The 16,118-nt window shown below is 35.4% G+C and overlaps 1 protein-coding gene across 1 annotated transcript; it reads left to right on the top strand.

Moving 5' to 3' along the window:
- The first annotated feature begins 3,282 nt into the window (after nucleotides 1-3,282).
- On the top strand, nucleotides 3,283-16,058 carry LOC121974773 (PHD finger protein ALFIN-LIKE 3-like). The gene is made up of 5 exons (XM_042525997.1): nucleotides 3,283-3,496; nucleotides 3,588-3,620; nucleotides 5,265-5,493; nucleotides 10,975-11,095; nucleotides 15,514-16,058. Exons 1-5 carry the CDS (start codon nucleotides 3,397-3,399, stop codon nucleotides 15,655-15,657), a joined length of 627 nt encoding a protein of 208 aa, XP_042381931.1. The 5' UTR covers nucleotides 3,283-3,396; the 3' UTR covers nucleotides 15,658-16,058.
- The last annotated feature ends 60 nt before the right edge of the window (nucleotides 16,059-16,118 follow it).

Genomic DNA, 16,118 nt, shown 5'->3' with positions numbered 1-16,118 from the left:
GACGGACGGTGCTATATCCCTCGTTTTGACCCATGAATCTTGCACACAAATAGAAAAAGAGAAAGGAGGTCCCAAGACTTGGTATTGGATTAGCAGTGTTTGAGATATAAAAAATAGAAGAACTCGAGAGGTGTTGCACCAACTTCGAGTTAAAACCAAATGAGAGAAAAAAATTTATTTAAATAGGTAAAGTTTTACCAATTTAGATAGAAAAAAAACCGAAAATGTTTTCCCTCGGCTTCATTGGCGGTTGCACCAATTCAGAGCAGCCCTTTCTCTAATACCACTTATTGGATCAATACGCACGTGAGAGTGGGGGTGAATCACGTGGTTTTCAAAAACTTGTTTTCTTGTTTTTAAAATTGCGAGTGCAAATGCAGTGGAAAGTATATAATAAACCGAAAATAAAAATCACAAGAAAACACAGCCAGTTTACTTGGTTCGGAGCTTTCGACGACTCCTACTCCAAGATCCAAGTTCCACGGACCTACCGATGGGTAATCCACTAAAAACCTTTTCCGGTACCTCCGGAAGAGGGAATCAAGTACAAAAAGGATTAGAACAAGTGCAACACACTATACTTGTCATTTTGCAGAAATTAAGTACACAAAAAAATTCGTTACCGCCACTTAGGTATCGAAATGGGCGTGCTTGTGTGTAGTTGTCGGTGTACCGACCACAATTCGAAGTCCTCGGCATAGTAGTCGAACGTAGTAGCTTTGTAGCAGAGTAATAGTAGAAGCCTGGAGCAGTCGGACGCTCAAACGGATGCATAGTAGCTCGTATATCGGTGTTCTTCCAAAGCCTTCTTGAGACTGCCTTAAATAGGGCTTGGAAGGCGCCTTTAACCTGGTAAATTTGATCCCAAGTAGCCCAACACTTATATGAGACTGCATCCAAAATGTATCCTATGGAAGGCCCTTCCAAGGTCTCAATTTAGGAATCCCAAATAGACTTAAACTGGATGACGCCTACTATCTCTCAACCGGAGCGCATCCTCACAATGTCACTCTCCTCCAGTGACTTACCTTAACTTACCAATTTGCTAAACATCCGATCAGCCCGTCGACCTATCTGGACTTCATGCCAGCTATCCGATCGGCCCATTGACCTAGCTAAACTTCTCGCTAGATATCTGGTCAACCTATCTGGACTTCATACCAGCTATCCGGTCGACCCGTTGACCTAGCTGGGTTTCCTGCCAGATATCTGATCAGCCCGTCAACCTATCTGGACTTCTCCTGCACACTTAATCAAGTGGTTAGATCACAATAAAATCTAACTCAACTTACTTATCATTCATCAAAACCTGAGTTAGACCATTAATGCAAACTGCACCAATAAATAAGACCTGTCTTGATCTCAACTTGGAAACCTCTTGGTTTCTTCAGTTGGATCATCGACATAGGATTTGTCCCTTTTCAGGATACGATCTCCCCGTCGCTTGACTCCAGTTGTTTACCTTAACCTATCTATCAAACATTTGGTCCTCCAGACCTGTTTGGACTTTCTCTGCTCAGTGTTTGATCGCTTGATCCACTAAGACTTTCCTTGTAATACTAAATTAGTCAACAACAATAATAATTTAAAATACTATGGTAAAATTAAACTTAAGTTTACTAAGATTTGTTGGTTTGATCGACCGCGTGCAGTCAACGAGAAATCTTTCGATCAACCTTGCTTGGAGTTTACTCCTCCAAGACTTCTCGTTGCCTAAGGTTACTTCTCCCTAGGATTTTCACCACCTGGCTTCACTCACCAGGACATAGAGTTACCTCCTCCTAGAGTTTTCACCACCTAACTTCACTCACCAAGACTCAACATCGGATCAGCCCGCTAGAGATTCGATATCGGATCCTCCGGACCTATCGAATCTTTCTACTATATATTAGGTCCATTTGACCTATCTAGACTTCCTACCTAGTTTCCACGATCTATCGAATTTTTTCTTGCCTAGTTGTGATTAGGACTTCCCTTGCTTAATCGTAGTTAGGACTACTCATTCAGTAGACTTCTCATCCTTACTAATTATCTGATCAACTTTGATTTAACTAGATTTTATTAAATATATTGTCAAACAAATATTAAAACTTTAAAGATCAATTATGTCAACAAAAATCATTAGATATAATTCTATACCTATCCCTTCTAAAGAGGAATATTTGAGATCGTAAGATATTTATAGAAATATCTGTGGATGTTTTTATCCCTAAAAAAATTGCATGGCCTTTTCCTCTCACAATTTTTTTTTAAAGAAAACAATGGAGAGTTAAATTGTGGGAGAGGAGAGTTGGACAATAAATGACAAGACTATAAAATAAGAAAAGGGTATTAAAAACTAAATTTATTAGTGATTTTAGAAAAATGTTTGAAATTTTGTAAAAATTCAATATGGCGCCCTTAGAGCTATAATTTTTAAGGATCATACTTTAATACTTAACTAATATTTGATTAAAATATAATTAAATATTAAAAAGTATCATGTAGATAAAATAAACTAACAATTATTTAAAATTATTATTATTATTAAGTTAAATATCAGAAGTGGGTAATCATATGCATCCAATTATATTTTGATATTCATTGTTTAATTATAATTTAATTTGTATTATTTCCATATCTAATATTTAATGTTAAAGATATATTTAATATTTTTGATCCATTATTATAAATTATATATACATTTAATTATGTTTTGAATAAATTTAGAATTTTTAATTGAGTTCTGAATAAGATTTTTTAAGTACTTATTTAAATTTAAATTATTATTATTTGACAGTTCATCTAAGTGATCTGAAATCGACTTCTAAAATATTCACCCGGTTACAAATTTAAATTCTGATTCTTTGATTATTTTTGTAAGAACTTTAATATTAATATTGCATCACGGAGATAATTTTTTAATTAAATTTGATTATTAAAATGAGGAAGGAGAGGAGGGAATTTAGGGGTTGAAGATATTTAGGAAAAAAAACTTAAGTAGGTCGTTTTCGAGTAGAAAATAACTAATAAAAGTGTTTTTAAATAATTCTTTATTTTTTTTGGCAATATTTGAACTGCATTAATATTACGAAAAATGCAGGCAAAATGAAAATTCCTCCACAAAATCTTGCCGGTTTCATCGCCCGTCATAGGTTGCCACGTCGACCGATGGACCCCACTTACTTGTGCAATCGTACGTGGGTATATCAGCACGACTAATTTACCGGAAGCCGTACTTTTCTCCCATCCTCTTCCTTCTCCGCTTGGAGAAATATATAAATATTATTAGAAATATTACCCTTGTCCCACCGTTAAGTTCTTCGTCCCTTCGTCTTCCTCTCTCGAAGCTTGACGCCCTTCTTTCGCCTTGCCACCTCTCTCTCCGTTGTCAATTGCCGGTCCTCGATCCCCCAGATGGACCGTGGATCGGCTTCCCAAAACTCCCGCATGGTGGAGGAGGTCTTCCGCGACATCAAGAACCGGCGAGCTGGCATCCTCAAGGCCCTCACCACCGGTAACTCCACTTTGCTCATTCCTTCTTTTACTTTTTCAGAGATGTTATCTTCATTGACCTTCTTCCGGTTTCTGGTGATTCGTCTATGCAGATTTCGAGGACTTCTATCAGCAATGCGATCCTGGTTTGTAGTTCCTCCATCTTAGCTCCTGCTAGTCAACTTAGGTTTTGGAATTCAAGTAGTTGTAAGTAATGAAGCCTCGGCATTTGGGTCTTTAGTTTTGTGGGGTTATTGCAATGGAGAGAGACATTCACTTGCAATTGTAGTACTCTGAGCTTTTGCGATGGGAGTTACTGAGTTACATTGTTTCCAGTTTATCTGAAATTTACCAGATTGCGAGTATCAGGGATTCGAATAATCAATAATTCAGAAAACTAGCATTAGTGGTTTGAGCACTGATGTGTTATAAAATTACCTATTGTTTCGGGTGCTCGATGCCTCATTATTCCATATTAAATGTGAGCATCCTAGGTCTTCTTGTGTGCTTAGACGAGGCTAGGTTTACTTGGGTAGCAAGCTAGGAGGGAGAAGGAACATCCTCTTAAGATATAGTCAATTCCAATAAATAACATTCTGATTTGATAAATAACCTCTTTCATTATGCAATTGTGTAAACCGTAACCAACCTTAAACTCTCATAAGAAAAATTGAAACACTAGGGGATAGTAAATGCTCAGTGGCCAGTAATGGTTTTATAAATAGGTAAAATATCTTTGAATGCGCTAGTATGTTTGACATACTTACACTATATGTGAAAGAGTAGTGTTATTTTCTTTGAATGTGCTCAGTGGACAGCATGCTCACAGATTGATGTGTTATTTTTCTTTTCTTTGATATAGTTTTCCTTATTGTTTCTAAAGAGTAGTGTTTCTCAGGGTCATATTAATTCTGAACTTAAGGAGGATTATGGTGAAAATACTCTGGAGTCCTGCCATTTGTCAATTTTTAACAAATGGAGCAAGAGTTTGACAGTTTGCCTATGCTTTTCTTGAATAGTAATTTGTAGTTGATTTTATTGCTTCTTACTATTAGCATTTGCTAGTATACTATCAATGCTTGACCTTTAAGGCTTAGCTATTTCTTTTATGTAGAGGTGGAGTAATATGACAAATTGCTCAACATTGATCATCATCTATAATGTTTTTCTTTAATTATTTTCATTTTGGGATTAAGGCTTCCTTGATGTAACTCAATGATGCCCTGTGTCCTGTTCACCATCTTTAAAATGCAATAAATAAGAAGCAATAATGTTTATATAATTCTGTTAATCAACAGAATGTAAAACATGGAATCGTGTATCAACTATGAGAGTATAAAGGCAATAATCACTGCATGCTTATGTAGGTTCCATTTTATGCCTCCTAAAAAGTTTGAATCTCCATTATTTGCTGTGGCCTTATATATTCACTCCTCTTTGCAGCATTAGATTTAACTTCTTAGGTAATTAGTCATAAGAAGATGTTTTACATACTGTTATCCTTGTGGAGGATATCTATGCAATAGTCAATCAATCAGGAAACATTCTGAATAACACTGATACGATATAGGTTTTACTATCTGTCTACCCAATATTATCAACTAATACTTATGATACAATCTGGTTTTTTCCTTGCTTTTTCCTTCAAAACTACTATGGTCTTAGAACTTGGTGAAGATAGAGATTTGTTGATCAAAATGCTATAACCAATATGTTGGTGAACTTGCTTTTGGTACTGTTCCTGCTGTAATGTGGTTACTTTGACCTTAACCACATGCTACTTTTTCCAGCAAAAGAAAATCTGTGTCTCTATGGATATCCAGATGAGCAGTGGGAGGTTAGTTTACCTGCAGAAGAAGTTCCTCCAGAGATTCCAGAGCCTGTTTTGGGCATTAACTTTGCTAGAGATGGAATGGAAAAGAAACCCTGGTTATCTTTGGTTGCTTTACACAGTGATGCATGGTTACTTGCCTTGTCATCTTATTTCAGTGGCAGGTTTCAGTTTGATAAAAAACATAGGTGAGTAAGATGAAATTTGTTGATTATATTCTTGTCAATGCTTATCCATTTGTCCTACACATTCATATGAGCTCCTTTCTTGTCAGTTAGTCATTTAACTATGGGTAAACTTTGTCAGGCAATTCAGAAGTTAATGTGATACCTGTTTGACCAAACTAAATTTTTTTAGTGATATACTCATGTCAGTATGTTCAATTTCACATAGTTCATTAAATGGGCACAAAATCAGATAGTGCTTGATAAGTATCATGCCAATTTTTAAAATACATAAAAGCAATGAGACACATAGCAGTCGGCAAGACGAGCAAATCATTTGAAACAACAACAGAAGTATCTCGTCTCCTCCATCTTAAAGTTGATTCATTAACTGCTTACTACAAAAGTTCAAGCTCTTAGAAAAGGATCAGTCTGTATAAATTTATATTCTGAATGCTTCCCCTTCATGTGTGAATTAATATATTTCACTTGATTGACACTAACTTAACACATGAAATAATGAAATATTATTATTATTTTTTAGTTATGATTTGAACACAGTCCTTACCATTTAAAAGTTGATTTGCTAATCAGTTATTCACTTATCTCAAAACCTTGATCAGTTTATAAAGTAACTAATCTATATATTTATACTTTTAATACTCAACAAACCCAAGACGAAAGTGCATACTGAAGGACAACGACGACTATTTCAGTGAAGATTTTGGGTAACAATGGAAGTAGTGCTCCTTTCAACCATGATTCAACCATTATGAGAAGGCTTTGGTGCTGAAGCAAAATAAACAGTCTTGTAGAACTCTGAACATCAACATGAGAAGCCACAAAAGTCTTCTTGAGGATTGGGTGCAAAGGGTAAGATTACCTAATGGGTTTGGCTAGCTGTCCTGAGCAGGATCAATCGTAGGTGTGTGCCATATGAGGGCAAAGAGAGACACCATCAACTAACAGCATACATAGCAAAGTTATTATTTTTATTCATGTACAAACAAGTGTCGTTGGAGTTATGAGTTTGGAACGAGGAATGAGGAAGGGAAAATTATATTAGATTTTGCGATAGCATATGACCTTATATTAGCTAATACGTTTTTTAAGAAAAGAGAAGAACACTTAGTCACATTCAAAAGTGGGAATAATAAATCGCAAATTGACTTTCTTATGATTAGGAAGAAGGATAGAAAGATTTGTAAAGATTGTAAAGTCATCCCTGGAGAAAACTTAACTACCCAACATAGGGTAGTAGTGTTGGATATACGCCTCAAACATAGTATCAATAGAAAGAAAATATATACAATTCCTAGAATTAAGTGGTGGAAGTTAAAAGATGAGAAGCAAAATATATTTAAGGAGAAGGTAGAAGTACAAGCATTAGGTGAAATATACGATGCCTCTAATACAACATGGGATAAGATGGTATCAAAGTTGAAAATAGTAGCTAAGAGTGTACTCGGTGAGTCAAAGGGACATGCACCACTAAGTAAAGAATCTTGTGGTGGAATGAGAAAGTACAAGAGAAAGTGAAGGAAAAACGAATAGCTTATAAGGAATTATATATTTGTAAGAACGAGGAAAACTTAAAAAAATATACAATAGCCAAGAAAGAAGTTAAGAAAGTAGTGAGTGAAGCAAAAAATGAAACTTTTGAACGGTTATATCAAAAATTGGATACAAAAGAAGGGGAAAGAGACATTTATAGAATAGCTAAAGTGGGAGAAAGGAAAACAAGAGATCTTAGCCAAATAAAATGTATTAAAGATGAATGTAATAGGGTATTAGTAAACGATGGAGAAATAAAAGAGCGGTGGAAGAGATATTTTCATCAACTTTTTAATGAAGGTTTAGGTGACCAACTTAACTTAGGTAATTTAAGTAGGTCAAATGAGCATAGAAATTTTAATTTTTATCGTAAATTAAAACTTCAAAAGTAAAACAAACTTTAAATGAGATGCACAATGGAAAAGCCGTTGACCAGATGATATTCCGATAGAGGTATGGAAGTGCTTAGGGAAACAAGGTGTTGAATGACTTACAAAATTATTTAACATCATATTGAAAACGAAAAAAATGCCTAATCAATGGAGGATAAGTACTCTAGTTCCCTTATATAAGAACAAGGGAGATGCACAAAATTGTGCAAACTATAGGGGTATTAAACTAATGAGTCATACTATGAAACTTTAGGAGAAAGTAATAGAAAAAAGATTAAAGAAGGAGACCACAGTGATAGAAAATCAATTTGGGTTTATGCCTGGAAGGTCGAGAATAGAAGCTATACATCTTCTTAGACAATTAATTGAAAAATATCGGGAGCAAAAACAAGATCCACACATGGTATTCATTGATTTAGAAAAAACTTATGATAGAGTCCCAAGAGAAATTATATAAAGAATTTTAGAAAAGAGAGGTGTTAGCGTAACATATATTGAACTAATTAAGGACATGTATGAGGATATAACGATCAGAGTAAAGACTTCAGGCGGAGTAACTGAAGCATTTCCAATAAAGATAGGGCTACATCAAGGATCAACTTTAAGTCCCTATCTTTTTACATTAATTATGGATGAACTCACTGCGCACATTCAAGATACAGTACCGTGGTGCATGTTGTTTGTAGATGATATTATTTTGGTAGATGAGACACGTGAAGGAGTAAATGCTAAACTAGAATCTTGGAGGGAAACACTAGAAGGGAAAGGTTTTAAGCTTAGTAGATTAAAGATAGAATATATGGAATTTAAGTTTAGCAATATTAGAAGTAATGAAACAATTGTTAAGATAGGAGAGGACGAGTTGCCCGGAATCGAGAGATTTAAATATTTAGGATCATTTTTGCAAAGTGATGGAGGGATTGAGAGAGATGTCTTACATAGAATATAAGCAGGATGGGTGAAATGGAGGGGAGCGTCGAGTGTTTTATGTGACCATAAAGTACCTCTTAAACTTAAAGGTAAGTTCTATAAAACCGCAGTTAGACCTGCTATGTTATATGGAGTTGAATGTTGGGCTATGACTCGAGCACATGAGCAGAAGAAGAGAGTTGCAGAGATGAGGATGTTAAGGTGGATGTATGGGCATACGAGGATGGACAAAATAAGAAATGAGAGCATTAGAGAGAAAGTCGAAGTTGCATCTATTAAGAAAAAACTCTGAGAAACACGTTTAAGATGATACGGACATGTACACGACCAATAAATGCTCCAGTTAGGCGATGTGAAACTATGATAAACATGCATATCAAACGAGGAAGAGGAGGACCAAAAAAGACATAGTTAGCAATAATAAAACAAGATAAAATTTATTTAAATATAGATGATGATATAATAGGAGATAGAGCTCAATGGCATAAAAAGATTCATACAGGCGACCCCACCTAATGGGAAAAAGTTTGGTTGTTGTTGTACAAACAAGTGTCGTTATGCTCAAACATAAGCACCTAATATTTCATACATCCAAATCCTTGTTAAGCTACTCAATACGTGGTTCACTTCTTTCTCAGACAATACAACGAATTAGTTCACTACTATATGCTCATGATGGATTGTTTCTGAATGAATCATTGAGAGTCAAATAAGCATTTGCAGCACAAGTAGGCATGCAGTTGTAGTAGGTAGAATGTGAATTATTAATTTGCAGTTTTATTTACTTTCATCATACCTTTTATAAAAAAATTCTAAAAGATTATAACCATAAATTCCATTGACCTGTAATGTTTGAGTCTAGGAGATGCAATTAGAGCATTTTCTCTCTCTAGAATAATTGTTTCATTCATGGTTTCTCAGCAAACTTTACTAATAATTTGTCTGTAAAAATGATAGTTAGCTATAGAACAGTGTTGAGTGGAAAATATTTTGGATGTAAATTGCCTTGTTTTTAAAAATTCAGAAACATAATTTGCCATTTACAGGCAATGGTTTTTTCATTTGTTTTTATGAAGATCCAGTTGACAATAAACGTGTTGCACAGTTGTCTTGTGATGCTGTAACCCTTTATCGTAAGAGTTTTTTACTCTCTTTTTTTCATTCAACTTGTATATTTTATATAGAAGTTAGGGTCCAAATTCTCATAAACAGTAGCCAATTGTCCTTTTGGTCTTCAACAAATTAACTATTTGATTAGTGAACCATGCCATTGCAAGGATTAGATAAACACAGGAATAAGGGGGGATGGGTGTGCATCCAGAAAAGTTTGGGTATAACTGAACCATTATTTGCAAATAGTAGTGCTGCAATTTACCAGAAACAAGATATGGAGAAGCACAGATCCTACTTGAGATCATCTGTCACCTTATGATAGGAACCAAGTTCCAGATGTGGGCCAAGTGCTGGATTATGGGGGAAACGAACCCAAGACATGACTTGTATATTCCAGGAGGAACAAAACAAAAAGAGGCCTAACAAAATTAATATATAGGTGACAATCATGTTTTAGAATCAGTTACATCTGTGTGATAGCTATGTTAGTATGTTTTAAGTATGTGTGTGATTATAAGTTTGTGTAAAGTTAGAGAGGGTGGGGAGGATTTGAGAATTATTATCAGGAGAGAGCATTGACTCTGATTGGTGGAGAGAATTTCTTTAGTAGATTTGAGTGTTCTTTTTTATATTGTTTGTGTTAAATCTAATAAAATTATGTGTGTTTCTCTATTTTGATTTTGGAATTCCAACATTGGTCCGACTTGCCAATGTAAGAGGGGTTGTATGCTTAGAAGGAATGCCAAAGATGTCTAATAGGGTTAATATTTTGGAAGAGAGGATGGTGATGTAAGAAGGAAATATGGAAGAAATAAGAGTAATTATGCAATGATTGATGTCTCAAATATACCAACATGGTTCTCTTTTACAAGAGATCAACAAACAGTTAGGAACAGGGTTGAAACAACACCATTGAAGGTAGCATCCACATTGGCTTAATCTTCTTAAGGAGATCAAAGATAATCTAACTTAGGAAAAACTTAAACAAGCTCTCATAGCTCATTATGGAAGGCACATAATCTTTTTATTTAAAAAGGAAAGTGAAATTTCCAAGCATACTTGTACCATACACTATATGCTAAAATTATTTTGCAAATAATTTTTGACATTCAGGGTACCAAACACTAAATTCTCTCATGGTGTACTTTAGCAAAAAGTGTATTCTCTAAATGTACTCTTGAAATGCAAATGCAATGCCAAACCAACCATAGACTTGAACATCAATGCAAAATAGTTTTTGTTGTCGTTCCATCCATCATATCATCATGTCTTAATCAAAAAATAATTACTTGCTCAAAAAGTTAGTTTTTTTTTTGTCAATTCATGGATAACCTTTTTTGTTTATCTTAATTATTTTTGTTTCACGCTATGGTAACATACTACCTAATTCTCAAATTTTTTTATCATCATTTTTTCTTATTTATAGCCGACCCCATTTAGTGGGATAAGACTTGATTGTTATTGTATTATTCAAGATGAACCATGAAAGTAATTTTATTTGTTTTTTGTGATGCAGGAAGCTTTTATTAGATATGATAGCTGATTTGCCTACCATTTGTGAAGTTGTAAATGGAAAGATTCAGGATAAGACCTCTGGCTCTAAACAGAACAGTAACAAATACAAGTCTTCAAAATTGGTACGAGCATTTAGATGCTATATCATGTATGAAATTTCCTTAATTTTGTATGCACTTTGAGATTTCAATAGGAAGTCTCAACCAATTATCAAACAAGTGCATCTTATATATTAGGTTTCAATAGATACAGCATCACTCTTTCCTCTGTTCAGCCATGAATAAAGTTCATGATCGTCAATATATAAGGGAGTGTGTAGCTGAGATTGATTATGGTTGAAGTTCATCGGACTCATATCCTTCATATTATTATGGTTTTGAAGCATTATTTATTGGTCAGTCACATCAGAGCTTCATGATTGTGTATTTCTCTGGCAATGCTTGTTCCAGTTCCAATTATTCAAATGTAAGTGTAACATCTAGTGATGAAGGAAGAAATATGTTGGGTGTACAGAAAAAATATATTGAATACCAAATAACAGAGGAGCATTATTTAATCTAGGTTATGAAAATTATGGGCTTGATCTGACTTAGATACTACAAGAATTGATGCCCCTATTCAGTGCACAAATATTAGTATTGATAAGATATATCATTATTTAATCTATTTGTTATATATTTATAATTTGTTTCTTTAAAATTTTAACTCATTGACTATTAGTTACTATAGTTCTATTTTTTTTATGGAAGTAAACAAGCTGAGTGAAGAGAATTTAAGGATTAAAACCCATCCAAATTGATCCTGATGCATTTTGACACGTGTTGAGCATGTTAAGTGATGTGTCTGTCTGAGAACCCAAATCCACCGCAGAACAATATATGGAAAAACCTTGATTGCGTTGTAGAAAATAATAAATTTATTCTTAAAAGATAACAATAACATCTTAATTATTTGACTTGTAAGTAATTGAAGCTAGCAATGATTACCTTGAGTCTATTGGATTAGTCATATGCATCAAGCTTTCTCGTTTGTTGTTCTCATTCATTATTTCATTGTTAGTTTAAATGTTGATTGACAAGTTAGACAAACATTAGCTTCGATAAAATTAAAAGCACCATGGACATTTGCATTTTTTTGGGGGGTATTTTTTAAGTGATTAACAATCAAATTGAAAATGATGGATCATAATATTATTAAACATGCTTAAGTTTCTCTAACGTAATGGCCAACAATCGATTCTTAGGAACTAACGACCTGGGGTTTACTCCACCATGCGTCTAACGCCTGTGTACTTACATTTACCTCCCTCCATATCCGTGAGGCCGGCACTAGGAGGGCCGTTAATATAGTGGATCTACATTTTATTAAACATGCTTAAGTTTAAAATGCTCTGATAAATATCCTATTCAACATTTATTTTAGCCTGTGTTGTGGAAAACACATCTTTTGAATTTTTAAGAAAGCTTCTTGAGAAAAAAAGGGATTCCTCCATTATCAATATTTATAGAGTTGTATCTCCCTTGGACATGACGTTTTGTTACCTCTAAGCAATTTGTTAATGCAATTATACTCAATTTATTTGACTCTATAGTCCCACAAATTTGTTTGTCATGAAAATCAGAGAAAAGAATAATTAAGAAATGTTAATGTTTGAGGGTTTATTTGGTGCTTTTTATTCAATTCAATGTCTGCAAGATCTGGATGGTTTAGTCAATAAAGAATGACCTGGTCATCTGGAAGGAAATACAATTATTATTGTTTCTAAGACAAGATGAAATGACAATACAAACAGTGGTTTCTAGTTTGCTATTTGGGTTTGAGTTCATAAATAATTGAGCTAACAATAGGATAGTATCTAACTGAAACATGGATTGAAATCTCATTCTTTGTGTCAATCAATATGGGTGAAACTTGTTCTGCTTGTTGATCGACACATGGAACAACCTCGAGATTGCAGCATGATGATAGGCAATGTTCATGCAAAGGCTTCACAATGTTGACGAGGTCGTGTGACATCTGTGAGTCAAGTGTTATGGCTCTTCTTCTCCTAGGTTCCTTTAGCAGACATGTGAGTGCTGACGTCTATGAGGTAGCCCAATTCTTTGCTTTCCTCCTTGGTGCCTCCAAGACAACATGCCAGTATGCATGACATGGCACCAACACTGTCTCATTTCGATTAGGGATCAAAATCTTAGCTCGAAATGAGACTTTGGCTGTGAAACTACGGTTGTCAAAAATGGTCAATACTGTACTCAAGTTAGACCGGTATCTGCAAAAGTTAATCCAATATTTCTAGAGCAATCAGACCTCTCATGAAGACCAAAGGAAAATGTAGAATAACTAGAAATTTCATTTTTTTTTCCTAGAAATGAGTTAGATGTCACCAAATAATGGATAAAACCAAAAGAAATTTGATAAAATTGAGAGTCAAATGAATTGGTTGAAATGTAATTGAGTAATTTCAGTAAAGATGGTTGATCTAGTCAACTTCTCATTGATCCTAGCTTGAATCCTATTAAACTCACACGGGAAACAACAAAGAATTCCCAATGGCTTCAACCCTTTGAATAGCTAACCTTCATCACAGCTTGAGGTTTATTATGTGTTCAGGATTATGTCTCCAATTTTGCTTCCAATCACAATATGACATCCATTAAACCTAGCACATAACTCATCTCTTTCTTTACTCATTGTCAGGCAGGTGAAATTCAATCAGCTATTAAACATTAAACTTTCTCTATTAGCAGTAATCGCAAAGTTTTGATTCAGATGTCTTGAAGATCTAAATGAATCATACAGCACAAATATTATACAGGATTTTAATTTGTAATGATAATCTTGTATTGTTTAGTAATTCTGTATTACTAAATATGATTTTGTCATTGATTATGATATATTTTTATTATCTACTAATTCTTTTCAATAGATGTCATTACTCATAATAATCCATTCTATTATTTTTTTTTGATAATTCTTGCTATTATTAATCTTATAATAATATGATACTTGGGTACTTAATTGTAGCAAAAGATAATTACGCTCACCCCAGACGTCTCTTACAGTTCGTCCCCAGGTTATGTGAAGGGAGGTAAATCACGAGGTTAACTTATAGCCGATCGCCAACGCCGGCACACCGTGACGCATCCAAACTCATCGCACGAGCTTGGAGACACGTACGGACGCATCACATGAGCCTCGCAACGCGTCCTATACGTGTCGCGGGAGCTCAGTGAAGGGGAGCCTTAGCGCCATGAATTAAAATCTCGAGCCGTTTCACCGAGGAAAACATCTCATTCCACCCACGGACCGTCACCGCCACAACGCCAGCACGTTGCGACGCGTCCGAACGCATCGAGCACGTAACAGGGAACAATGAAGATTTTAACTTTGGCTTTAATAATAAACTTAGGTTAATAATTTTAATCAACTTCTAGCTATATTAGTATAATTTAAATAGACTTAATTAAAGTCTAATAAAATTATCCTATTAATTTAATATATATATATAAATATTTTTAAAAAATATTTTATTTTTTATTTTTTATATCTTATCAGCATGACATGATATGGTACCGAAACCGTATCGTTCTGGTCGGGATAGAAACCTTGGCATAATTCGAGATTTTAAATCATGCATAACATGCAACTTGAACATAATACATAATATGCAACCTAAATAATTTTTAGATTTACATACAAAACAATTCTATTTTATCTCTTTTACTAATCTTTGTCAACACTTTCCTATTTCACTTATCTTACCTTAGATGTGTTGACCATGGGATCCAGAATACTATTTTGACAACTGTTGGTGCAATCGACCTCTAGGGTTTAGATGTTTGACAATATACTTAAGTTTGGTCAATTTAACCAAAGGTTGATCCAAACAGGACTTGATGTTTGGAAGAGAGAAGTCTAGTCAGGACCAGATGACTAGCAAAGGTAAGTCCTAACCAAAGGATAGGCAGGTGAGAAGTCTACTGAGTGACTAGTCCTAACTGGAGGTTAGGCAAAGTGGAAGTCTTAGTGAGTGAAGCTAGGTGGTGGAAGTCTTGGTGAGTGAAACCATGAATGGCAAAGTAAGTTAAGTTTGGTTTGTTGTGATCTAACGATCTAACTGAGTGTGCAGGAGAAATCCAGATAGGTCAACGGGCTAACCAGATATCTGACAAAAAATCCAGCTAGGTCGACGACTGACCGGATAGCTGCTACGAAGTCCAGATAGGTCGACAGACAAATCGGATATCTGGCACGAAGTCCAACTAGGTCAACGGGTTGACCGGATAACTAGCATGAAGTCCAGACTGATCGACGGGCTGACCAGATGTTTGGCATGATGGTAAGTTAAGGTAAGTCACTGGAGGAGAGTGACTTGGTGAGGAAGTGTTCCCCATTTGAGGGAACTGTAGGCGTCGATCCAACTTAAATCTATTTTAGAAATCTAAGTTGAGATCGTGACTAGATTTTGATCTCTACGAGACAGAATCTAATTACTACTCTACTTGTTATCTAATTGCCTCAGACTAACCTTTTCTTGCAGGAAAAAGAATTGCTGGAAAAGGGGGATCCGGGCGCCCGGAAGGGATTCGGGCGCCCAGAGCTAGTCCGAGCGCCCAGAATGCCTAAAGTTATCTCGTCGCCAACTTGGAGTGTGCTGATTGGATGGGCTGACGTCACGGCCTGAGCGCCGGGAAGGGATCTAGGCGTCCGGAATTACCTGTATAAGCAGCCTTTCACCAAGAGCTAGAGACACAACTTCTTCTACGATTGCTCTCTTGCGCGCTGCTCCAAAAGACGCTCCTGCGACGCTGCGAAGCTTCTCCGACAACCTGCAACTCAGTTCTATTTTCTTTGTTGTCGGCAACTTTTATAGTTCTTGTACTTATTGTGTAATACTTTTCCGAACTATTAGTGAATTGTCCACCGAAAACACTCTCATGTGCGGGCCATGGAGTAGGAGTCGACAAAGGCTCCGAACCAAGTAAAACTTGGTGTGTTAGCGTTGTTTCAATTTTTCTCTGTCGCTGCGTACTCGATTTTATTTACGATTTTCGACGATCGCTGTTCACCTCCCCCTCTAGCATTATCTACGATCCAACAACAACTATCGATGGGACTTATCCTTCAACTAAACCCTACATTTGT

Source organism: Zingiber officinale, chromosome 4B, assembly GCF_018446385.1.
Source record: "Zingiber officinale cultivar Zhangliang chromosome 4B, Zo_v1.1, whole genome shotgun sequence".
In the NCBI taxonomy this organism is placed as follows: Eukaryota; Viridiplantae; Streptophyta; class Magnoliopsida; order Zingiberales; family Zingiberaceae; genus Zingiber; species Zingiber officinale.
Note: the sequence above shows the minus strand (reverse complement) of the source record. Positions and strands in the feature narration are given on the sequence as shown.